General features: G+C 48.1%; 1 protein-coding gene across 5 annotated transcripts in view; it reads left to right on the forward strand.

The window, feature by feature from the left end:
- sema4ba (sema domain, immunoglobulin domain (Ig), transmembrane domain (TM) and short cytoplasmic domain, (semaphorin) 4Ba) overlaps window positions 1-26,084 on the forward strand; it is a 68,933-nt gene that overhangs the window by 23,271 nt on the left and 19,578 nt on the right. For all 5 annotated transcript variants that reach the window (XM_035395895.1, XM_035395899.1, XM_035395898.1 and 2 more), the window contains one exon: window positions 14,105-14,554. In XM_035395895.1, the coding sequence (XP_035251786.1) occupies window positions 14,431-14,554 (124 nt within the window). In that variant the 5' untranslated portion in view covers window positions 14,105-14,430. The remainder of the gene's footprint in view (window positions 1-14,104; window positions 14,555-26,084) is intronic.

Below are 26,084 nucleotides of genomic sequence, written 5' to 3' on the forward strand. Positions count from 1 at the left end.
ACCATGGCCTGCTTTGATTCTGTTCCGCATTTCAATTATCCCGTTTCACTCCACTAGTTCCAACCATGGCCAAAGGAGATATGTTTTATTGCCAAATTGAAAATGGGAATGCAGATGGGAAAAAAAGAATATGCAAAATAGCAACATGTAATATGAGTGCCATTTCACTCTGATGCTCGCCAATCACGAATAAGCAAAAGTATGTAATAACGCTCATCCTAATTTGCATTCAGTTTCGATGTGCTCACTGGAATTGCCTGAGTTGCTAACTGCTTTTCTCTAATAATGGAGTTTTTACATGCCCGATTAGCTGCTACTGCCTACCGAGCTATGAAAACAGGGTTTAACAGCGCACATGAGAGCTACGCTCCACATTTAACACATCTGAGCTGTTTGAGAGTCTGTTTGCTTAAGGCTTAAAAGTATATAACCGTGGTGTGTGAACGTCGGTGCGCTTAATGCTTTGGATGTATTGTGTGGAAAATGAGAAGGATGGATGGAATCTTACACCCGGTCAAACGAGGGTGAGGAGGACAGCAGTGTTGTGCTGTGGAATTATGCTTGGCATTCCAAGGTTGCGGGTTCAACTCCTAGGTTTTTTTTTTTTGTTTGCCTGCAGCCCCCCCGCCCCACCCCAACTTTGTATTACTATATGTTCAGGTATGTAACTTCTCCAAATAACTCCTTTGTGAGATAATGCTATGCACACCAGTACTATGATTCACATATGTAAATATGCAAATCACTTCATGTTCATGAGATGAAAGGTGCGATAAAACGCTTACCAATCTACAATGTAAAACATGATTGCGGTACATTATACCTCTACAGGTTCTGCTGTGATGGATCGGATTGAACGAGAGGACCTCGGTTAATAGCAACAGCGCCTCTTCTGATGCACGTCCAGATCGCGCGGGTTTAGCTTTGATCAGTCCCGACTCGTATCGGTGGGAGAGGATGTCGAGCCCCCCCCCCCCCCCCGGCGCACCGTAATTCCATCACGGGTCCTTTTTAATTTTTGATTTTTCCCTGGCGGGAGGATCGATGAATAGGCATGAGGACGAGGCATCGCGCAGATGGCGCCGCTTGTTCCACCGCGGGCGCCCGGCGGGCGAGGCGCGGGAGGGGGGGGGGGCCACGGGCTCGTGGGACGAAAGCGCGTGGGCGTCAGAGTCGCGCATTACGGCGGGAAAGACTTCATCAGACTTCAAAGACAGGAATAGTGTACGTACCTTACTCTCCCGCCTGCGACCCTGTGCTCGCCGTCGCCATACTCCTGTGATGTCTCCCGTTACAGATGCTACGTTGTTATTTTACAGTCAATTGTACATGTGTATAGGGTTGCAAGTCTAGCATTAGTTAGTATTGAATGCGTATGCCAATCAATACTCAAACTTCGACTTAAAATGTATTTACTCACTGGCTTAGCTAACACTCTTATTATTGGGAACCAGTGCAGCTTAATTGTTTTGAACATATTGTAACAGTGGTGTATCTTTACTGAAGCTATTCTAGTTTTATGAACTTTTTGAACACACCACCTAGGATGTGAACCTACAGCCCTCTTTCTCACGATGGGGAGGATGAGGATTGGATGAGGAGCACAGGCATTTGGGTCTGTCAGTCAGCACTCTCCGCTTCTCCACCGCAGTGATGGATGGGTCCTCCTCAATCCCAGAACCCACGGTTCACTCTGGCATTCCATCTGAGCCCATTGGAAGCTTATTGTAGACAATAGCCATGTAGCTTTGTTTACAGCCTACAAAAGAAGAAAATTCCAATGCCACGCACAAACATGTACTTAACACTGGACTGAGATAACCCCACATTAAAAAAAGATTATCAAGTGAACGCAGATCCAGTTACTTTTCCTCGTAAACTTCAATGTAGTTTCCAACTTTTACAAGCTCAGGAGGCACGGATCCTTCCCCTTCCCTGGAGGAGAGAATGCGCTCTGCCCCTTCGCGTTCGCCTCCCCCCGAAGGCTGAGGTGTTTGATTTCCGCTCTGATTACAGGCTGTCTCAAAGACGCCTTGACAGTGTCATTGCTGGCGCTGCGGCTCTATCAGAGATGCCATCCCCCTGATCGCTGGGCCGATCTTCCGCCCGATCTGATGGAAGATAGCTGTGCCTGTTGGTGCAGGCCAGTCTGGGCCAGTTTGTGGGGTGGGGAGGGTACTGGGGGCATATATAACTTTAAAAAATCTTGCTAGCTAATCACAAGAACTGGTTAAGTTAGGTTAAGCTAATTACAAGAACCGGATACATTAAGCTAATCATAAGATGTGGTTAGGTTACCTTAAGCTAAGGACTTAGCCTGCTGAACAATTTGATTGAATCTCTGATAAGCATCAGGTAGTGTGTGTTTTTCCCTTATCCCGCCCAGGGGAGGTTTCTGTATTTCTGCCACAAGGGCTGATGTCTGGAGAAGGGCCCCGGCGCGAACCCGCAGAGCTAGCCGGGGCCCCGCACAACCTGCTCACAGAGTCAGGGGTCAGCGTTAGCCCCGCCCGGAGGCGCAGAGCCGGCCCGAAATGCCTGTGTCTTCAGCCGGTCTGGAAGCGCCTCGACCCCGGGAGCAGGAACGGCTCGGCGCTCTTCGCCTCCTCTGGCCCGCGGTGCGTCAGGCAGACACTCGTAAATCAGCGCACGGCTTTTGTCCTCCGTGTCACGTACGTGTCACATCAATCCAGCGCGCAAAACGACAGGTCGCCTCGCAGACAGGTTTCCAAAAACTTTACAGAGCAGGGTTGTAAAAATGGAGTAGAATTTCAGCTGCAGCTCATTTTTAAAGAGATTTTCTTTGTTCAGGGTGGTTTTGGTACTTTTGAGAAGGTGGTTTTGGGTAGTTTCTTTTCTTTTTGCACGCAGATGCCTCTTTGTGACACAGAAGAGTTTCAGTCCTACCAATAGCGCAAAACCCGTGGTTGAATCTCAGTGGAGCGTATGAGTAAGTTTCTCTCATGGGAAAACTCCTGACAACTACATCAACAAAGTGTTATGGTCTCTCAAATTTGATGTGTTTTTGTTTCTTTCTTTTGACAAATGACAAATTTGACACTGAGCTGCGTGCAAAATGATTTGACCTTTCTTTCCCCCAGGAACTTTGGCTCTCCTCCTGGAAGGTCTGGCTGTAATAGGGTTCACCGTGGGTTAGGATGCAACAGTGACTGCTGGAATGCCCGTTCCTCTGCTTTGCAGTACCCAGTGTGCGACTGTGTGAAAGAACGGATGGATTCATACTTGGTTCAGTGTTCAGGGGTTTGTATGCGTGGCTCATTATGGGATGGCTGAATTACAGGCACGTTTCCACGGCGATCATCATTAGACTGAAAACTGCGCTGAGGGCGAGTCAATATTTGAGTGCTGAAATGACCCGAGCAGGCCCCTCCGGTATCCCCCCCCCACCCCGGCGGGCAGCCCCCGGAAGCTCCTCCCGAGCGCTAATCGGCCCGGCTGCGTGCTAAACGGGCTCGGCACGCGGGCGCGCCGCCGCGGGGAGCGATCGCTAATCTGCCAGATTTTCTCTGGGCAAAGCGGCGCTCTCTGTTTTTTCTTTTTTTTTTAAACATCTGTGCCCACGGGCGGGCGCGGTGATGGAAGCGCGCCGGCTTTTGATTAACGCGTCTCTCCGGGAGAAGAGCCGCTCGCGGAAAAGCGCGGCCGCCGTACCGCGCGATCCGATTGGCCCCTGCCGCTTTGGAATCTGTCGAGGTGCGTGTGTTCGGGAATAAATTAGGCCTTGATTAAGCGTGCGGCTGGAAGGAAAGCGGTATAATTAATCAGCGTGCGCCGGTTGTTCTTTCGGCAGTCTTTGGCCCTTGCGTTTAAGAGAGGAACCTACTTATCCCGTTTCAGTTATCAGCGTCTGCGGGAGGACATGAGGTTGTCAAAAACGAAATAAGGTCATCGATTTGCTCAGCAGACACCAGCAGGGCACTTTATATATGATCCACAGGTCAATCTGGATATTTATGATACACCTTATAGCTTCGCTCTGCAGTGCCCCACAAGAGGTTTAAACCAGAGACTGTATATATACGTGTGTGTGTGCGTATGTATATATATATATAGTCCAGCTCTGTAGCCATTACTCCACACAGGCCTAGAGATAAATTTGGACAAGAATCTCTCTCCATGGAAAGACTGAATTCCAACCATTGGAAGCTTGGTCATTTGAGTGAAAGACAATACTGAGCCCAGATGTGCTTTGGGATGAAATTCAGGAAAGAAATGCAGCCTAAAATTGGATCAGTATATCTTTGCACACCTCATTTTTGTGGAAAGTAAGGGCTGAGGGAAGTTGTTTTGGTTTTTGCGTGAGCGCCTATGCAGTTTTATTGGTTGTGCACCAGGAAATCTGAGTTGTCGTACAAGTGTCAGCCTGCTTTCTCCTCATGCCAAACCCACAGTAGCTCAGGTATTGACGTTGGCGTTTAATTTGTGCCTCACCTTTGTTTTCGACGAGACCGGCTCACAGGTTTTGCTTCTTTAATTCATGACGATTCATCATAAAGGGCCTACATTTCAGAATTTCATTTCAGTTTGAACGCTCACTGCAAGCACTCCACCCCACCGCTTTTAGCCAACGTGTCCATGGAGAAAGGAAAGATTGAATGTGACAGAAGGATATATAGGCTAGGACATTGGCTGTTGGGCAAATGTATGGGATAAGGAGTCAAACACAGTGAGCTTCGCACGCAGTCTTTGCAGGATGGGCCTTCCTGTACCGCCCTCTGATGTGTGGATCTGAAACGGTCTGCAGAATTACAGCCGCCATGATGGAAACGGCTTCGTACTGGAGCCTAACATATATTGTGAGGGGCCTTCTAAGAAGGGCAGCTGATGATCGTTATCTCAGGGGCAGGGGCCTTCTTCTCAGGGGCTTTGAACGAGGTGAAGTGATGCGCTCAGTGCACCGTACGCTCCTGCGTCGGATGATCCAGCCGCCTGGGTCTCCGTACCGGTCGTCCTGAAGAGCTGGCGAAAACAAACGGAAAGCCCCAGCCGCAGCTTCTCCCTCTCCGTCGATGAACGTGGAAATAAACGAGCTCGGAAAATCGCGGCTGGCGAACTGGACGCGGCGCAAGGACGTCCCGCTTTCATGCCGCGGCGAGAGCCGGCGACGGACCCGCCGCCTCCATTGTCCCCGTCGAGTGCTTTCGTCCCGAGCGTCGCGCGTATCGAGTGCCTCTCTCCGCCCGCCGCTGAATGGAAACAAATCAAAGAGGCGGGATGCGTTAAGGTGCCCTTCAAACAATGGAGGGCGGATCAAAAAAGAAATACTAGAACAATAGGACAAGGACACCTCCATTAATTCAATGAGAAGCCACTCCAGCCAGATCAACCTGCTAAATGTTCATGTTTACACGATGCGGTAGCAGGAAGTTGCCCTGCGGCCTTTTAAAATCCAGAGCTCCAGCTCCAGTATAGTAGCGCTGTGCTGTGAATTTAAATCCATAAGTACTATTTAAAAAAACATTGTAGTCCCTGTTTGGATCCTGCCTGAACAGTCATGACAGGAGGAATTGGCCCGGTGGTGGGGTACTTGACCTGACTGTGGGAGAGTGAGGGTTTCTGTCTGGGGCTTCAGGGAGAACAGGATCACCTTGCACGCGTCTCGTACTGAGCATGCTCAGTTCACCCTGGCGCTGGTGTTCGGTTACCTGTGTTGTAAAGCAGGTTGAGACCAGCTCTTTCAGGTTCTCTGGGATGTGTTTAAACTGCCATGTGTCACACCTCATTCTCATCGCACACGTTCTGTGCCACCGTAAAAGTTTCTCAACACCTTACACATTGCAGAGCATTGCAGAGATATCAGGGCATGCATGACGGTACTCTTCCTGGCAGTTCACGTAATAGTGGTGTGGTGTAATAAACCTTCTGTTCACGGTTGAGGTTTGCCCTGATAAGGGGGTCACAGTTCAGTTAAGCTGTATTGGAGCTACTTGAAATTTTTTTTTTTGCTTCAGACCATGAATATCCAAGTGCCCCTATACCTGCCATTGTAAAGCCTGCAGGTCACCAGGGACTTCTGTGAACCGTCACTGCACACCCAAACTGACAGGAGCAGTGAAAGACGTACGCTGGACAGTCGACCCCGTTCTGACCCAGTTCTGAAAGCGGGTCGGGGCTGCATCTCTGCAGTGCGACGCTACATTGGCCTTCATTCGGACCGGGTCGCACGGGAGCACAGCAACACCCGGCTAACTCACACACAAGGCACGGCCCATTTCTTACTGCAAAGGTGTGGGCTGTTCCTGCCAGCACAGACACCGCCAGTGTGTAATAGTGCTGGTACAGCCTGTTGCTGATTGCACAGACGCAGCCTGTGTGTAATAGTGCTGGTACAGCCTGTTGCTGATAGCACAGACGCAGCCTGTGTGTAATAGTGCTGGTACAGCCTGTTGCTGATAGCACAGACGCAGCCTGTGTGTAATAGTGCTGGTACAGCCTGTTGCTGATAGCACAGACGCAGCCTGTGTGTAATAGTGCTGGTACAGCCTGTTGCTGATAGCACAGACGCAGCACATTTCTTGCTCTCGTCGCCAAGGGTCCCGTTCTGGCAGCACATCCGTTATGCAAATTATGAGAATGTGGAAACCGAATTCCATTTCAAATATTTTTCAGTCGGGAGGGAAGCTGATTGATTCATGACCACCTTAAAAATGAGCAGTTTGTATGTGGTATTTAATCCAAACAATGGAGGCTCTGTGGTCTGTGGTTTACGCTGGTGATCATTGTAGGGCCTTTTACTACAGATTAAATCATTTTATTATTTTCGCATGAGTCTGTTATTTCCACTGTCATGTGGCTCAATGGTACATGCATGAAATGGCACAAGACCACATTTATGTTGGGGGGAAAAGCCTGTCCTTTACTGGTTTTACATTTAAATTTAGCACTCATGATTCACACCAATCTTAATTAATGTGCCTGTTGGTATATGTCAACCAGCGGCAAATGTTATGGTTCTACATGCTACGGCTGTTGTTCTGTTCTTTGCTGACAAATGTATTATTTATCTTTCAATCTAAAAAAAAAAAAAGCTAATCAAACAGCCAGGTCTGTTTTTCTTATTTGTGTCCCGGTGGCCCCATCTTTGATTTATAAATACAAACAAGCTTTTGAAACGGCATATGGTCCTAATTACGCGCTCTCGGTTCACACAGGAAGGAAACAGACCATTAATGAAGGGAGCCGAGAGACCGGTGGGCGGTGACGGGAACACTGGCCGCTTTGATGTCTCCTAAGTCGGCCAATTGTGACCCGACGAGGAGTGGCCGATAATTGCAGGAACCGGACGGTCAGCTGTCCCTTGTGCAACAGGAAGGTTGCGGTCTTGCGTAAGGGACGGAGCTTCTCCTCAGAGTGACGTGGAATGGAGCTCAGCTCACAGTCAGTTCCGCTGGCCTCATGCGATAGTATCTTTAAGAGCAGTGACTCAGTGATGTCAGAAGCTCTGAGCATGCGGGGCCGAGCGAACCGTAGAGGGACAGTTTCAACACCGCGCTTTCAGCGCCATGAATCACTCGCGCCGCCAGCCCATCGGAAATCGACTCCGCGTGCAGCGCTCGCGCGTGGTAGAGTGAGGAGAGGCGGATGACGCATCTGGATCGTCGCGCATCTGATTTTCATTTACCGGAACCGGGAAGGGGGAAGGGGGGAGGGGGCGTTACCGCTTTTGGCTCCTGATCTAAGTTTGCTTTTCTCGCGTTTGCGTGGCGGCGGTACACGCATGTCAGCGAGGCGCTATTCGCCCTTCGTCGCTACAAATTCTGGCCGACTGAAAGCGCACCTTTGAGCCCCGCGATCTGTCGCGTACGCTGTTGGGTGATGGAGAGCCCTCGCTTTGATCTGGCCTGCGCCTTCTCTCTGCCAGTCGCAGACCCGCAGCGCACAGAGCAGGCTGTTCAGATCTTACATCATATGTGAAAACTGAAAAATGCTTCCCCCTTCTGTCCTACAAGGAAGTGGCTCGTTTTACATGTAATAATTAACTGCTCAGCTCCATTATTTGCGTGGTGAATAGGCTTTGTGTCACCTAATATTGCAACACAAAGAAAGAAACGCCCTTACGCCGTGGTCGAAAGCGATCTCAAAATTAAACTTGTGAGCTCCCATATGTCTTGCCTCACTGTAGATTTTTAAACCTGCGCAGCCTTAAAACTGGACAAAAACAGAAAAGAACGATGCAAGTTACAGTTAAGTCCAAGTCTGTGTGATGGTGTTTTAGACAACTTCGCTGCAAGCTACTGTGAATTTCTTGTTATTTCACATCTTATCATGGACAAAAGTGGTTTTAAGAATTTATTTATTTATTTATTTATTTATTTTTAAACTTTTTTTTTGCAGTTTAGCAGTTAATGTTGGGTACTGTTATGCCTCTTTAAACAAATACCCTGACACTTTTTGTGCAGTGCATTTCCTTGAGTGGGAGTATATTGTAGTGTGTAATCTAGTTCAGCTGAGTCATGCCGTTGTGATTGCAGCCACATAACCATGCCACCATGATGAGTCCTGCATGCCACCATGAGGCCCCCTCTGGGGTTTTCTTTAACGCGGGCATGACGCATTGAGGTGAGCTCGCGTGCGTTCTGCTCTGGTGAAGCTGGGCGGCTTTGCAGGGGGGCAGCGAGAAGTATGCTTGTACGGTTATAATGATCAATTAACGGTGTCATTCCTAAATCCCCCCACCATCGAATAGGAGGAGAGTATGTGCGCACGAGCGTGCGACGTCATTGCGAACACACGTACAAAGATTCGCAACAAAAAGATTCGGTCTCCGGGACGGAAGCATTGTTCATTAATAATCGCAGGTGTCAGGTTATCCGGGAGTCAGTGTGTGTGATCAGGGTGCTTCCCTGCCTCATTTGGAGTCATTTATCTCCCTAAGCACCTGAGAGAATCGGCGTGTAACCGTGGCGTGATTCATGACCCTGAGATTAATCTCGCCATGGAGAGGAGAGAGAGAGCATGGCGCGTTTACATCTCCACAGCGTCTTATGACCCCCTCGTCCTCCTTCGCCTCACGCAGGCCGAGCGCCTCGGCCGACCGGCTGCCCTCCCAAAAAACGTTTAGCTTAGCGTGTGCGTGTCGGAGCCTGCAGTTTCCTGTGCGGGGGGCACTTTGGCACTGTCCCCTACCCCACCTGGTGCCAGTCACAGCCCACGGGGTATTTGGACCCTGGCAGAACCAGAAGGAAACGTCTACTGAGCTCAGGAACATGTGTGTGCCTGATTTGACTGTAGTTTGGAAGCACTGCTTTGACACAGCAAGGCAGTTACATATGATATATTCCCTGTGTTTGCTTGCACTTTACACCGTTAATCACTAGTTGCATGCAGTTGTGCAGTGTGCAGTTACAGACATTTGACTTTATGTGACTTGTAAGAAATAAGTGGAGTTCTAAAGGATGTACTGTCTCGTAAACTTTCCTGGCTCAACCCCCCAACCTCCCTCCCTACCCCCCAGTGATGAGTAAAATCCGTCAGGTGTGAACATTCCACGTATGTGTCCCTGACAGAGGACAGGTTTTCCTCTGTCATTCATCGCGACGCTTCTGACGCGTCGATCGCGCCGGTGCTTCCCCAACGCGGGCCCCCCCGCCTCATCGCAGGTACTCCCGCACGCTAATACAAACATTTGTCACCATTATGACTCATTCCGCGATTTTGGAAACGCGCTTTGTACCCTCGGGGGCTCCAGACTTTGGTGAGTCTTTATCATCCATTATTCAGAGCGCACTGTACATGAAAGCCCCCGGAATCCTCCGCGCCCAACTAAATAAAGCGCGCTTGACGAATGCTACGCTCAGAAGGAAATAAAATAAAGAGAGAGAAAAAATCCGGTGATAACTTTATTTCCTCTTATTTGTGTGACGTTGGTAATGCCGTGTTATTAAGTGCTTTTTAAGATATAAGGGATGTGGTTCTTCCGCAGATTTCGAGGTGATATTCCCCTGTGTGTTGCATTAAGCAGATGGAGATGTGAGTTTATTTTTGTCTTTTTATTCACTGATTGCCTTCCCTCGCTTTCTGTTGCTCTCTCCCTCTGCGCCAGTGTTCTCATTCATGCTGGGATGTGTGTGAGGGCAGAGACTCTCGCCTGCCTGTTTTGTACACAGTGAAGTAATGTGTTTCTGGTGACCTAATTTGAGACAGTGTTTTAATTTGCACCTGGCTGTGGGAGCACACTAGACCTGAGCAGGAGCTGAGGTGTGGATGGGTTCTGTGTCTATTCTGTTTGCGTGTATTTTCATTTGTGTGGATGGCTACAGCCCTCAGAGGAGTGCACTGAATACCGCTAAGTTTATCCACCGGTTTCATGTTCACTCGCGCGTTCCCAGCGGTCCCAGATTCCAGAATGTTCTCTTAAGAAATGGGGCTAAAGCCTACCGAATAAAAACATATATAGACCTTTGACGTATGCAGAGACGTAGTCTGAGGCATCAGCTGAGTTCTTGCGAGGGGAGCAATGCTTTCAGAGCAGGAGGGGAGCTGTATGGCGCAGACACACACACACACACACACACTCTCTCTCTCTCTCTCTCTCACATACACACACACAGTGATGCTTAGGAAAACAGTAGGATCAGAGAGGATCAGAGGGAAGAGGAGAAAACAGGCCCATCAGGATCCATTGGCAGTTGTAGAGTTAGGGGGCAGTAACCTGTGATAACAGCATGCCTGTGTATGTATGTGTGTTGAGGGGGTCTGCTCTCTCTGAAGAATTCACGTGTATGTTGGTATAGATGAGAGGAATGGGTGTTCAGGAAGGTTCTAAACGGTGCAATGTAGTGCTTTTTGGTTATTGTTTCTGGTTTTCCCATCTTTCTTCTAAAACCAAAGTGATTTTGGGATAGACTTACAGTATGGGTTAGCCGATGAGTACTGAGATTCTCCCCCAGTGAATACAAGCATGCATCTGCCATTCAAAGCCCATCATTTGGACCAGTGTCCTGTATTCACGAGGATAGCTTTGCCAGAGAAAACTGTGTTTCATTAATGTACTCAAACCACAGGACTTATGATCCACAGGCAGTTCAGGTTGATACGTTTGTGTGAACCGAGATTAGCCCTGCTTCTGACCATACTACTCCAGCATTGAGGTTCTGCCATCATCCTCCTGCTGTCAAGATTGGCATTTACATCGGCAGAAGAAACTGACTTTCCTGCCTGATCTTCTATGGTTGTATTTGACTGCCTGGACCCACAGAGGTAGCACTGAAACCACTTATGTGCACTTTGCAGGAGTTGGGGTGCCTATTTCAGGTTCTATTGGGTTACTATAGATCATGGACTTCGTGACATACTATTCAGGAATCACAGATATGCGGGTCACTGGGTCTACATATCAGTGGTACATACTGTACATGCAAAGCTTTTGCAGTGAAATTGGTTATCGAGACAGCTCTCTTACCAGGTGAATTGCTGAAAAAAAGATTTATGAACACCAAGTCAATACGAAAGGCACTTTAGGTTACTGGATTGATTGTTTGTGATGGGAAATTGTGCGAGTGAAACCATTTCCCCCTCAGTTTGAGTTATAAATGGCGGTGAGATGACTTGTCTGCATGTACAGTTAAAAGCCCGAATTGATGTTACCTTTCCTTAATGCGCATTGCCCTATTGACGGGTCCAGGAAAATGAAGAGAGGCTTTGATGGGAACTTGTTAAAAAGGTGCACTCCTCTCCCGCAGTCTGAATTTTTCTAAAAAGAGGTTATTTTAGGGATTATCTGTTCAAGCTCACCTGTCATTTTTATGGTGTTTGAAAGACTAACATTTTGACAACTTTAAGTGTAAAACGGCATCATGGAACAGATGACGAGTGTCCTGTTTGAACATTCAGTGAAACACAGTGAGGAGTTGTTTACAGTTTTCTGCCTGCTTAGCCAATGCGAATATCCAGACTGTTTGACGAGTGATTGCATGCGTGTCTCAACAAAACTGCAAAAAAATAAAGAGTTGGGTGCAACTATCCTACGTTTAATAGGCATTAGGGCTTTGTGAATTGCATTCCACGCTAAGTCAAAGTGCGAATTTGAAGCCTGTGTGTCATTCACTCACCTCACTTGAGTGGCTTATAAGAGATTGATTGAAAACATGAACAGGATATTGGGAATACTCAGATGCTCATTGTGGGGGTGAGAAATTGAGACAAGCTGTCCTGTTCAGCCCATAAGCCTTAAACCAGCACCACGGACAGAAAGGCTGTTCAAGCAGCACAACATCATCACTGGAATGAATGTTTTGATTAAACTGAAACCCACACTCAGTTGTTACTGTAAGGTTTAGTTAACTGGTCTAGTTTACTACAGTATAGTTAATTGTAAAGGGACTTAATTTAGTGGCAGAATATACATTTCTTTGCTATCTGTGCCTCCAAAAAACAAAAAACATTAAACCCTTCCACTGTCAAAAATGACTTAGGCCTGGATTTAGTATACATTTATCTTATGTTTGTGAGTACCGTTCTTTTTCTTCACAAATATAGTTTGGAAAATTTAACATCAACAATTAACTTGGCAAACTTTTTTATGGAAAAAAGAAATGCCTGAATGTATTGGAAAATCCATACTTAACACAAATGTTAACTCAGTTCTAGTCTGAATCTAACATAGAACAATCTTTAGATGTTGTCGCCTCAGACCATACCTCATGTTCTTTTGGCCATGAAATATGTCTAATTAGCACTTTGTTGTCTACCAGACTTCCAGCACTAGAATTTAAACAAGACAAAATCAAGTCCTCTATGGAGAGTGCTCCTTGTGTGTTGACTTTTCCGAGGAGGTCTTCCACTCTGCTTGGCCTGAGTAGTGTTTGCTACATTTGTCCCTAAGCACCTAATGTACTGCACCAGCACTGTCTTGGCCTGAAATCAGCAGAGTAACTTTTACCTTTAATCCACACACCTCCGGGGGCGTGGCAGGGGATTTCTAAGTAAGCACCTGGTTGGATTTGTTTACCTGTAAGGACTTTCTGAGAATTTCGGTCTTTTCCTTGATACTGGAATCGTAAACGAAACTTGAGACTGGATAACGCTTGACTGAGTAAAAGTTCAACAAAAGGCCGCTCTGACAAAGTGTCTGGGTTTGGCTGCTTCTGTGACGCATGGCTTAATAAGGGTTTAATCATTCACCAGGTCCAAGGCCTACACCGTGACCCGTGCTTCCCTCTGTCACAGTATACGATGTTTACGGGCACTGACTTGGTAATGAAACCCCATAAGACTGTAATTAAAGACTGGCCGCAGGTTTGGCAAAATGACAAGGCTCATAATCCCAACCTCAGAATTTGTTTAGGAGATTCTGTTGTATCAGTGGTCACTTAACAACAAAACAATTTGCTTCAATGAACCCCCCCCCCTTCCCCCAGAGATTGTTAAATTGGAGCTGAACCTGGGTTGGTATTTCAGTGTGGGTTAGAAGACAAAAGCACCTTGTTTTGCGAGTAAAACACATTTTGACTTACGTTTCAATGTTTCCCTTGGAGTCCACCGCAATTTCCCCTCCATATTCTGTTGGGAAATTATTTTGGCTCTTTCTGCTGTCACTCGAAACATAATCTAATTTACATTGAGTTTTATTTCTGGAAGTGTGACCTCTGTGCGAGTGTGTGTTGAGGGATTGTTTTGCCACAAAGTGAGAACATTAACGGTCAACAGTGCACGACAAGAGAGAGGCCTGTACTACTTCTGCTGTGTCCTCCTTCATGGAAGTGGTCAGATGTGGTCTGACTTCTCTTTTTCTGGGGGTCAGGTCTTACTGTATTAGCTCAGGTATAGAGCGCATTACCGCATTCCAGTTGGTTCAGACCTGGCAGATGTTGCTTTAGTGTATACAATGAGTGTTTATTCATTCTTTAAGGTCAAATAGAGGGCATGCATCAGTAGTTTAATGAGCACCTTTATGAATGCTAGAGCTTGGAAGCTACAGCAGGAAGTAGCGTAATCATTGTATTAGTATGCTGTAAGCAAACACTCATGGATCAGTTTTTTTTTTTTAAATAGTTATCTTTGGCAGTATTTTCAGATGTCTTTCCTGTAAGTTAAATGTGCAGAATTTGAATTTGAACTTGCTTTTTTGTTTCTGTCTCCACAGTTCTCTGGAGAACCTCAGGTCCAAGGAGGCCGACTGAAAGAGACGGGATTTTCAGTGGGGTTTTTTTGAGCAGAAGTGAAAGTCCCATTCTCAGATCTCACCAGAATTCCCTGCAGCAGAGAAAGAGAGAGAGAGAGAGAGAGAGAGAGAGACGTCAAAACCTTTCGTTTATTACTTGTGAGCTGGGAGTACAAACCTACGAGCGCTCCTTCCAGGACGACAGGAAGCGAAAACAAACACGAGGAAGAAGATACCTCGCTTCATGAATTCCACAGAACCCTGAAAAAACAAACGCAGCAAGATAGTGGCCAGCGGCCTGAGGAACCATGAGGACGATGGCTGTTCATTTGCTCCCTCTTCTGGCCTCTGCTTTCCTACTGGCCGGCCTCGTCCGGAAGGCCGCGGCGGATGATGACGACGACGTCACCCCGCGTTTGAGCTTCGCGTACAGTAAGTAGAATCAGCTTTCCTCGAAAAAGAGCCACGTTCACGCACGTGTCCTCCGACTCTGCCTCTAGAACGCTCTTCGCTTCTGTTCAGTCTGATTGGGGATGTATGAGATGATTGCCCCAGATTCTGGCCCCCTCCAGTGACCCTTTTGTGAAGAGCATCATCTATTGAAGAGAGGGTAATGGAGCTTCGCCCTGTAGCTGCTCTTTGTTTTATCTGAAAATAAAAGGACAGTCACATGACCTGGTTTGTGTGGGGTGGTGAGAGCCATGGCACTGCCCGGAGGCCCTGCTAGCTTTTGTGTTTGTTAAGTGGCCCAGCGCTCGCAGGGCTGTTGAGAAACTGCAAACCAATTGCCCGGGCCTTCTCAATCCAGGCTTCGGCTGAAGGGCGTTTTGTACAGTACGGATACCTAATTGAGTTGGCAAAACACAACATTACAGCACCACAACATTACAGCACCGAATCATTCAGAAGTCGCTTGCCGAACAGGAGGTTGAAACCCAGGGAAAGTCATTTGTTTGACCTCACCAAAAATTTTAAATCAGCCTTATTGCAAGTCATTTATTTGGTGTGTACCTGTTTGTTAATTATATACTCTGCTTTTCAAAGAAATTTTTTTTTAAACTTAAGACCCCATTTTGACAGACAAGTTAGAACATTAAACTCTTGGCAATTTTCCAGAGAGCAGTTTCTAAGTCCCCTTTAAATCCCTATTTCTGGATTTTGAAAAAGGTTGGTGTCTTTGTTGTGAATGTCTGTGTGAGCAGCGAAACAGCAGATTTGTGGACCGCATTCCTCCCACAGACACGCACAGGTGAGGCCGTTCTGTTGAGTGGCGTTCGGGCGAAGAACGCGCCTCAGATGTTACGGCCTGTACCGCCGGCACGTCACCCGTTAAATCCCCCCGGCCCGTTTCGTACCTGTTCACCACACGCACCGCCACGGCGCTGCTTAACAGTCCGCTGGCTTCAAATCGGCCTCATTAGAGCGGCGGGCGCAGGCTTTAGCGGCTTGTTGTTAATTCCGAAGGTATTTGGTGAATCGCTCTGCTAGTCACCGAGAACAATGGGGAGCAGGCATCCGCAAGCGTCGGTTTGGCCTTGCGCAACAGAAACCCTGTTGTGCCTCTCATTTGTTAATGGGGGCACTTATGGGGTTCACCCGAGTGCAGCAATTTGTATGCTGGGTAAACTAATGCAGGCCATGGCGAGAAACACAAAGGGCCGATTTTGGAGGGCAAATACATTTCTTTCTTTTTTTCTCACCTACGTAATTGACTTATTTTGTTTTATTGAAAGCAGGCGTGCTGGACCCTACAGTTTTAAACTCATAGTTTTAAACCGTGCATTTTAGAACCGACTTAGGTTCTAATCCTGATTTTAGCAAGACTGTTGTCAGAAAAAAGAGGAGAGTAATATCAGTGATTGAGCAGAGCGGTAACAGCATTGTTAATTCACCGATGCGCTGAACAGTTGGGGGGGCGAGCGAGGTGGGGGTGGGGGGTGGGGGGGTAAAAAGCACATTAATTAAGACAGGTGCAGAGCTGCACTCGAAAAGCAGAAAGCCAGAGAGAGAAGGAAGAGTACCTAATAATGTTCATTCAGGGTAATTACACTCTGTCCTCTTTACTTCTGCTCAAAGCCTACGCATTGACTCTCTTAATTAGCTAGGTATATTAAACATTTTCAGTGCATTCATGTGAAATGAAAATAAATAGAAAAAGAAAAGGTTGAAAACCAACCAATAAAAGCTGGAAAAATGTAAAGAAAATAAAGTTCTTAAATTAAATTGCATTTAAACAAATGTTGTATTTGCCATTTATATGTTTGCCGGCACTTAGCTACAGTTGCAAATGTCACAGTGTTCTTCACAGAAGCTACCTGGCTTTGTGTGAAGACCGTGCTGGAAACACATCGCTCCTGTCAGACCTAGCTGTGAAAATACCAGCGGGTCTGTGAGCCCCCAGACCCCCCAGTGCGGATTAAAATGGGTCATGCAAGCCTCAGGTTTAAGCTTTGCCAGTCTGAACACGAATCCCTCCTCCGTTAACAAGAGGTAATCTCCACCACCTGCCGGCCAGCACAATGAGAGACCGGTTCAAAAAACAACACAAACCGTAAATCACGCAGCCCACAAATCTCTCCTGCTCCTGTGGCTGTTAACTGCTTACCCACCTCTTACCAATGACAGAAATTACTTGGATTTCACTAATTTGTGGATATTTGGGGCTTTGACATTTCGAAACAAAGCAGGGCAGGACTGTGTAACTGTCTATTGTGTACTTGCAGTGTTACTTTTCTGTGGCAGTGTAGATATTGGAATGTCTGTCACCGGAACATCGTTTGTCTTGGTAATAAAGCACTATTAGTTTTATTTCTGTACATTTACTGTATGTTTAACCAAGGAACTCTTTCTCCATCATGAAGTAATGAAAGAACCAATACTTTACCATCACAGACTTAATGTACATTACATTACTACCTGGAATCAATAATTAAGAATCCAATTACACTCCTTGATATTTATCTAAAGCCATTTGTGGTAAGGACCAGTCTCAGTGGCACAATAGCTTGTGAGATTTGAATGTATGGTCCTCGACAGAATAGAGCTTCTTATCTGTTACGTGTAACCTGCTTGCCAAGTATGACCACTTTTTGGTACAACTGTGGAATGTGAACTTTTGTGCAAAGTTCTTCATCTTAATTGGTCCTTCAGTTCATGTAGCTGTTTAAATGGTCAGTGCGGTGAGCTGTGTTGAGGGGGATGAGGAGTGTGCGATTGTAGCAATGCAAGGCTGTGCTGCACGGGAGGTTCAGGGACTCTGATGTGAAGCGAGCACAACTGCTTATAATGTTGATGATGATGATGATGATTATGGTGATGAGGACGAGTATGGGGGGTGGGGGAGGCAAAGATCAGCGATCTGAGAGCTCGCTCATGTGCACAGCACTGTCAACCCAGCGCCAGTCTGAATTCCTCCCCGTCTCACGCGATGCTCTGTGGTACGCCCCGGGGGGGGGTTGGCGGTGGGCGAAGGCGGGGGGTCCTTCTCCCAGCCCCGAGTCCCCCTCCCCCTCTCGACAGTTCTGCGACCTGTGCGGGAAGTTCCTCTGTGAAGCGGCGCTTTCTCCATCAGCGAAGCGAGGCCCCTCCTCTTTCCTGGAAAGACTTCCTAACCCCTTTCCCTTCCTCTCCTGCCAGCACAATCTAGTAATGAACGGAGATGTTTTCTGCATTATGGTGTACTGGTTCTCACAGTTTACTCTCCATTGGGGAAGGAGGGGGGGCGGGTGGGGAGTTTTCGGATGTCCGCCCCCCCCCCCCCCCCAATTTACTGGAGCCCCTATCGCAGACAATTCCGTAAGGCGCCTGAATATAATTACAGTAGCACATGCTCATTGGAACAGCAAACATCTCTGTGGCGCATGTGACCCCGCCGGCTCGGAGACACGCTGGCGACGGTGCGTACGCGGCGAAGCCGAAAACGCTCCGAGGGGCCGCGCGCTCCTCTGTTTGCTTTGTCCTTGTCGCGCGGAAGAGAGAGAGAGAGAGAGAGAGCGAGCAGCGTAGGCTCGTCCGTCCGCTCAGGAGGAAATAAATCACGATGACAATCTCTTCCAGTGAGATAATAAATCCGCCGCGTGGGCATGTGCGCCTGTGTGTGCCGCACGCTCGCCGGGTCGTCCCTCGATCCGCCGGCCGCGCCCCTAACCCCCCACGCCCCCGCACCGTGGGTTCTGGGGTGAGGAGGTCAGGCGCTTCGCTCGTGAGGTCTTAGGCACGCTCAGACGGCCAACAAGAAAGACCCGCGAGGAAGGTCACGCACGCTAACCGTGAAAGAACACCCCCCCACCCCCCCCTCCCCCGATACAAAAACCCCAGACAGGAGAGCTGAAGCAAAATAAAAACAACCGTATATTTTCACAGAACAATTACAGTATGTGTAACCTGTTTTTTTTTAATTTAGTGGACCCTTTGTTCTCAGACACGAGGAAGGCATATTTATGGCCTGGCAGATTATACGCAAGAACATCTGGTTTGAAAAAAAGGGTTCACAGTGCAAGAGGAGAAGATAAACAGTGCAGACATCAGGCACCAGTGTTTCCCGGCACACTCGGGTGACGTGGTTTTACCCTTTCCTTTGAGGTGACTCTGGCGTACCCGGTGTGGTCGCGTGTATAACAGCGTGAAGACGGTGTTTGCGTGGGGCTTTTAATGGCCTCGGTGCTGCAGGGGTATACCTCATACCCCATGGCATTGCTGTTTTGCCTGCATGGGGGTGTGTTGTAGTCTGCAGTTATAATGCTAATCGGGCTGTAGTCTGGATTTGCTGGGTAGTTGCGTAGTTGTGTTTGATTTCCACAGTGTGATGAAAGGATTGCACTGATCCTGATTTTTACTGCTGTTTGCAGGACCCATTTATTTATTTATTGGGGGGGGGGTTTTTAAAGCCCAAGAGAACTGGCTATAAATCATGCTTGACAGGCCTTTATAAAAGAGAAAGAAAAAAACCCTTTACTGCTAGAAAGATCTTTCAAATTCAGGGTGTCATGTCATATATTTCAACCATTCTGCAAGCTTTTGGGTCTAATGGGTATGGGGCAAATGTGCCTACCCAGGGATCCTTTGACCAACCTTCAGACTCAACACAGATGTTTTTTTTATCTTTCTTGCTGCAGTGGCCTGGAATCAAATATAGTAAGAAATATTTGAAGAGTATGAGGAAATTATGGGTCATAATGAGTTATTAAGATCATATCCAGCGAGGTATCTAGCTGATCTTGCGAAACCACAAGCTGTGCCATCTCACTGTGAGATCCTCCTTCAAATATTCCGTCACCTGCGTAGTATGGTGCAGTGACTAAAGCTTTTCGCTTGCAAACCAAAGCATGTTAGTTTGAAGCCCAGATGCAGTACTGCTGCTGTCGCCTTAAGCAAGGCAATTAGCCCTCATCGCTTCGGTAAACCTGCTACATAAATGAATAAAATATAAAATTTGCATATGGTTTGTAAATGGTGTGTGTGTGTGTGTGTGTGTGTGTGTGTGTGTGTGTTTGTTCAGTTATAACGGCAGTAAACTTTGCAGACCTGGGAACTATTGGGAGCAATTTTTTTTATAAATGAGGAATTTAATACAGCCTGGATTCCTTCTCCCCAAAAAAAACGTTAGCACAGCTGTCATGTGACGTCTCATTACCCTTCTCCACCTCCGTCATCAGGTGGTGGGTTTCTCTCTCCTTTCACCATCTCAACCTACACTTTCTCCAGTTCCCCACTGCCTCTCTTCTGTGCTCAGGGTCCATCCCCTGCCTTTGCTCTTGAAGAAGTCACTTCAGCAAAGGGTTCTGATGGATGTGAGGACGGCGGGCAGATGACCCAGAGTTCTCGGCGTCGCCAAGGCGATCTCGGAATCATGCGGCCGCCAGCATTCAGCCGCGCGCTGAGGAAACAAAGTCGGACCGAGAAACGGCTCCTCGAACAAACATGACGCCTCCCCACTCCCTCCTGTCCAGCCCAAAAGCCTCACTGTACCTCCTTCTGTCACCTCCCTCCATCCGTCTTTCACACTTGCCTCTCCCACTCTGCTCCCACACCTGTGTGTGTGCCCTTTCGCTGCTCATCTACATTTTCATCTATATTTGTTTATTCTCGCTAGATGCAATTCCACTACAAGAGCCTGTCAATGGCGGGGCAGTTAGCACTGTGCTAACACGCATTTCTTTTTGCTGGTGATACTGCATGCGGGTGTGTATATAGGGGTGTGCAGCATGGCGGTAAATTGAATTTTCTTGTTGGGGGGCAGAGGGAGGGAGTAGGGTGTTAACCAATTTTAACCCAGATTTTTCTAGTTTCTCCCAATTGTGAAAGCCCAGTTGTCTTGCTGGGCCATCAATGTTAAGTTCTTTGTCTGTTTGCCAAACACTGACAACTCTTTTTTTTAAAACTGCTGCTAGCCATTCCTAGCTTTCCTAGCTAGCTTTTCCTTCAGTGTACAGCTTTGGGATTCCTATCTTTGATTAAGCCAATTCATAAAAATTAATTGAAACTAAACTCATGAATTAAAAAAAAAAATCATTAACGGTTTCTGCAATTAGTGGATTGAATTTCTGTCCACTTCTGGAATTGACTGTCCTGAAATGGAAGGGACCCTAACTCTGCTCCACAGTCTGCCAGCTGGGCTGTGCAGGCTTGCTGTCAGAGGAGCGAACTTTGCGGCTGAGCTGCTGATGTCGGCAAAATGTATGTCTGCGGATGACCAGATGTGCTCCTCCTGTGCGTGGGGAACTGAATGAGAGAGAGAGAGAGCACGTCTTTGCCACAGTGTATGTGTGGGCAAAGCAAGGGCAGGTTAAAAACAAACACTGTGTTGGTTAATAAGGCGGATTGACTGACAGTCTGGTGTCTGCACGCTGACAGAATTGAAAGCAGGGCGCAGATGGGAGGAGGTGAAAGAGGGAGATGAGTAGGGGCCTGGCGTAGGTGGAAGGAGGGGGAGGGAAAGAAAGAAAGGGAGGGAGAGTGAAGGGAGGTGGAGATTGAAAGTTAGAATGACAGAAAGGGGGGGAGAGAGAAAGGTGAGAGGGAGACAATGATAGAGGTGGAAGATAAACAGAGGGGGGAGGAGAGAGACAGTGACGCACGTCAGGGTATCAGTTCGTACCCGAGCTGTAATGATGCCTATCCCATGCTGGCCTGGGGCGAACCAGGCACATTTGGGCCTACGGTACCTCCCACACTGGGCCCTGCCCCTGCCTGTCCTGTCCCGCGGGCCGCCAGCCTGGCTCCCCGATGCCGTGCCGCCAAACACGCGAACCCTCGGGGAGGGGGTGGGGGGGCGTCTCCCACAGCGTGCTACCTGCAGAGTGCTTATCACCGTAGCCTCAGAGAGCACCGACACCCCCGTACAACACGTCTCCTCCTGTTTACGCTCATTACAGCGAGGTATCGCCTACCGCTCTTAGCCGTGCGTCCCGTCAGACAAGGCTTTGATGCTGTAATCTGCGGCTTTGTACATGCGTAGCGGAATTCGCTGCAGTCTGCTAACGAGCCGCCGCTGCTAGCCCAGCTGCGTAATCTTCAGCAATTATATTGATGGGGAGCGGCTGCAGTCATTGTTCCGCTGGCAGGGCCTGCGGAGGCCCCCGGGCTGCGGCTGCAGTCCCCCGCGGCAAAGCCGGCGGGAGGGAGCGCTCTCCATTACCGCCGCCGCGGTCTCAGCGTAGCCGCGCGAGCCGCTAAATGCGCTTGGCAGCGGCTACTGTGCTGGCCGGTCATCGAGGCTCCCCCGTCTTGTTCCCCCAGCACCCTGATTTCTGGTGGTGACCGAGCGCCGGTCTGGCACCCCTGCGCAGTGCTGCCCCCTTCTGGCTCTCCTGAGCAGCACAGGCCGCTCAGACACCTGAGCCTAAACCCCACCACAGTGGATGTTTGCCAGCTCCGCGATGGCTGGTTGGGAAGGATATGAGTCCAGCATGCTGAGACCTGCTCTAACCTCACTGTGAGGCCCAGGAAACCCTGTTTCATGTATGGGGGGGAGTCTTTATTTTTGGATTGGCTTCATCAGTGAAACTGGCTGGGTTTTTACAGATGGAGGCAACGCAATGCGGTCTGTGTTTTTTGTTCAGGAGGGTGGATTTGCGGTCTGTGCTGTTGTTCGGGAGGTAGAGTTGCGATACGTGTTTTTTTTTTGGGAGGTGCGGTCTTTGCAGGGCGAGATAAGCGCACTCCAGTCGCAAATGGATATCTGCGGTGTTCAGGCGGTGCTCAGCTCTCTCCAGCTGCTGCTTTTTTCCCCCGCCAGCGGCTCCTTTGTTCAGGACGACTTGGCTCGCGTTTCTTTTGAAAACCTGGGATGTGTTTATTGAAGGTCTTTTGGGTTAAATGCCGTCCCTCCAGACAAAGCGCATTCCGATAAAACAACGAGGAGCTGTCAGGGATTTGACACTTAATAGCGATGTCATTGTGACATCATCGCCAAAGGGAACGACGGGTGCACACCTGGCTCCAGCGAAACAGAAGTGAAGAAGTATCTTTTTGTACTTGTTTTTGTTCTTCTTGGCATTGACAGTTTGGATCTCTTTTGTCTGTAATGAAAGTCCAGGGAGGCACAACCCAAATGTTATCTTTGTGCTGTGAGGTGCCTCGCTCAAATAAGATACTCTAAACCCCAACATTAATAACTCTATTTCTGAACTTGATGTCTGGTGCCAGACTGCCTTGTGTTCCACTTTTTCCGGAGCCCCTCACTGCCTCTAATCGACAGTCAGACTGGGAGATCCCGCTGCAGCAAAATTAGCGAGTTTATTTAAACGGCAGCATAATTAATTCTCCCCTAAACGGATTAGGGAGTGGAGCAGGGCGTATATTACAGTCTGTTAACAAGTTGTGCCTTTGGAATAATGCTTAATTGTGTGATAATTTTAATGATGTGAGGCACACAGTTTTTCCCGTAGTTGCTCTCGTCTCCTCGCTGCCTCTGGCACTTGGAGAGCGCCGCCCTGCTGGTCAGCAGCTGGCCACAAAACTTGGGCATTTTCCCACCTTTACAGCCACCCCGGGGCTGGTGTTTGGGGGATGGGTAGCAGGTTAGAGATGTGTGGCGCATGACATCCTAGCCATGACTGGTACCTTGGTAACCCTCAGCTGTCATTTCAAAAACCTCATTGACGCCCCCGTCCCGAACCACTTTGATGGCTCGAAATGGAATCCTTGCTCCTTGTTTCTGCGATATATTTTATCTGACAGGTGAGGTGACAGGTGGGAGGGTGGTGGCATGGCGTGGCGCGGCTTGATTGCTTTTACGAGACGATTCTCAACTTTGGCCTCAACCAAAGCCTTCTACACTGAACCATTCCTTTAATCTACTGTTTATCAGCCTTGGCACCCCCGCCTGTCCTTCGCGTGGTGCTGTTTTTTGAGGGTGTCCCAGTGATTAAAACAGGAAGCACTTTGGGCCGGAAGCTTCCATTCACAGCTTGGGGGGGTAGGTCCAGCTCAAGGAGGAGATGGCAGAAATGTCCTGATAATGTCAGACCTCCTGGGAAATGTGTGGGGTACATATGAGTGCAGAAAAACAAACTTTTCAACATGGAATGTTCCATTAAAAAGTTTGCTGATTAGCTTACTGGTCAAAAGTGTAGGCCCAAGATTTCACTGGGGAACCTTAGAAATAACTGTCTCAGTGTCCTTTTAATTGATAAATTGGGAAATTAGGAAAATTTGAGTTACAAGCAAATAATGTGTTAGTAATTAATATTAATAGGCAATTTATTTGTTTGTATATGTAAGTCTATGTAGAAGAATTGTGGTGATTTGCTGTGCTAAAATAATACCAAAATGACTCTATCATGATCTATCTCGACACTGGTCCCCAGTAAGCATGCCTGTTCTCTCCTGGGGCAACAACACCCCCCTCCCCCCCACCCTCCCGCTCCTCGAGTTCTTCCAAACCGACAGCGCTCTTTCCCACCAAGCTCAGCTGCGTCGCCAGGGCTCGTTGTCATGGAGACGCCCCCGGGAGCCGACCTCAGACCCGGGGAGCAATAACACAGCAGACACTAAAATAGCGCTCCGATAGCCGCGTTTCGTGGGAAGCGCGCCGCTCTCCGCGAAACGACCCCCCCTAACGATGACGTCTGGGAAGCGACCCGGCGCGATAGGCCGGGCTGCGATGCAAGGGGCCCGGGCGGCCGGTGTGTTGGGTTATGGAGACGGTGCTCCACCGCACTGCCAGACTGCCTTTGCCTTCTTCTAGGCCGCAGCTCAGAGAGCCGTGTTCAGATCTGCTCCTGATTATGGAAAAATCTCATGACCAACACGTGTTCCGCATATGCCGTTTCAGACATGTGGTGCTGATTTATTAATTATATATTTCATTTAAAAATACCTCTAGAAGGATAGAAATTCCAACCTGATAGAATCCTACCTGTTCTTATATACATAGATACTTTCCTTGATTAAGTTTTTACCACTACTTTCAGGTGTGGTTTCTCTCTCTCTCTCTCTCTCTCTCTCTCTCATGCAGGAAAGCTTCACTCAGAACAATCCAATAATTATTACTGTACAGATCTTTAATTTCTTTCATTTTGTTTGTTTTTCTCTGGTGAACATCTGTTCTCCTCAGGTCTGTAAGAAGCACGATGCAGTTCTTTAATTGGCTCCAGATGGGGAATGGTTTTAAACACAGAGAGAGATATGATGTGCTGTAAGATTGGGAAGAACGGCTATTTAATTGTGCAAGATGTGGCTTTCCCTGCAGCTGGTCTGGATTTCTTATATCACCCACCCCCCATTAGCCAAGGGCCTCCAGTCCTAAAGGCACCGCTTTTTTTTTTTCAGTTGGGTGCATATGGTTGAGTTTAAATCTTTGGCCTTTGAGTTTAAAACTGCGATAGAAGTTTCTGTTTTCCGTCTGCTGGGCCAGCGCACTGCACAAACAGAAGAGCAGCAGATAAGCCGGGCCTGCTAAGCGACGTTCAGCGGCCGCTTTCCGAAAGGGTCAGCGGAGCTCGATCGGAGGCACTCCGCGTTCTGTTAGCCTACCGCCTGCGGTCACTAAGTAAACACTTTTTGTTGCTGGAATAGTGGTGTTTACAACTGTGAGATTGGGGGGCCAGAGAACTGTTTGGACAGAGAAACGAAATTACAGGACCAAAGATTTATACAGTTTGGCTCTGCGTGCTTTTAAAGCGGCGTCTACACTTTGCGAAGATGAAAATTGTGCGTGATAAATGGTAAAATAAGCTTAACCTTTAGTCAGAATACGATGAGTTAGCGCACTTAAAGGTTCGTGCACAGCTGCCGCACAATATACTGCAATGTACATTTCTGTATTTTCTGCAAATGAAATGTGAAGACAGTGCACTTTTCTTTATGGAATCTATCCACTAAGCAGTTAAGCTGAAAACATAGGGTGACATATATAAAACAGTCGTGTAGATACATGGATTAATGGTGATGTGTTGAGTGCGTTTAGACAGTCCGCTACATCAGGATCTCAGATTCAGTGCCCTGCCCAGTTTTGAGCCCAGCGAAACCGCGTTGTTTTCTTTTCCTTCGTTGTGCGGTCAGCCAAAGCTCTGAGAGTCACGGCAAGTCACATGAGGGCGTCTTCCCTCCGCTCATCCTCTCGGCCGCGCGGAGTCCGCGCCTCTCCTGGCTGTTAAACTAGCGCTTTTGTGGAAGGATATAGTCATAATAAGGTCTCTCACTACCCCGTTGCTACGGCAGCCTCCCCCCCAGGGGACGGGAGCTCCTTCCGCAGACCCTTCGCCGCGTTTCCCCGGGAGATGGGAGCTAACGGGGCGGCGCCGCCCGCGAGCGTTTTACACGCAGCCGAAGGGAGCGGACCGATTTGGAAACCACGCAGAACAGGTGCTCTGGGCTTTCGAGTCGGGTGTTTATTTCCCCCCCGTATCCTGTAGTAGGTTACAGCTGGATTATGTATGATGTTTAAGTGATGTAGATGTAGCGCAAGATGGAAACATGGATGCCCTTGCTCAGGCAATAATGATAGATTTTACATTAG

This window comes from Anguilla anguilla, chromosome 16 (genome assembly GCF_013347855.1).
Source record: "Anguilla anguilla isolate fAngAng1 chromosome 16, fAngAng1.pri, whole genome shotgun sequence".
NCBI classification, from domain to species: domain Eukaryota; kingdom Metazoa; phylum Chordata; class Actinopteri; order Anguilliformes; family Anguillidae; genus Anguilla; species Anguilla anguilla.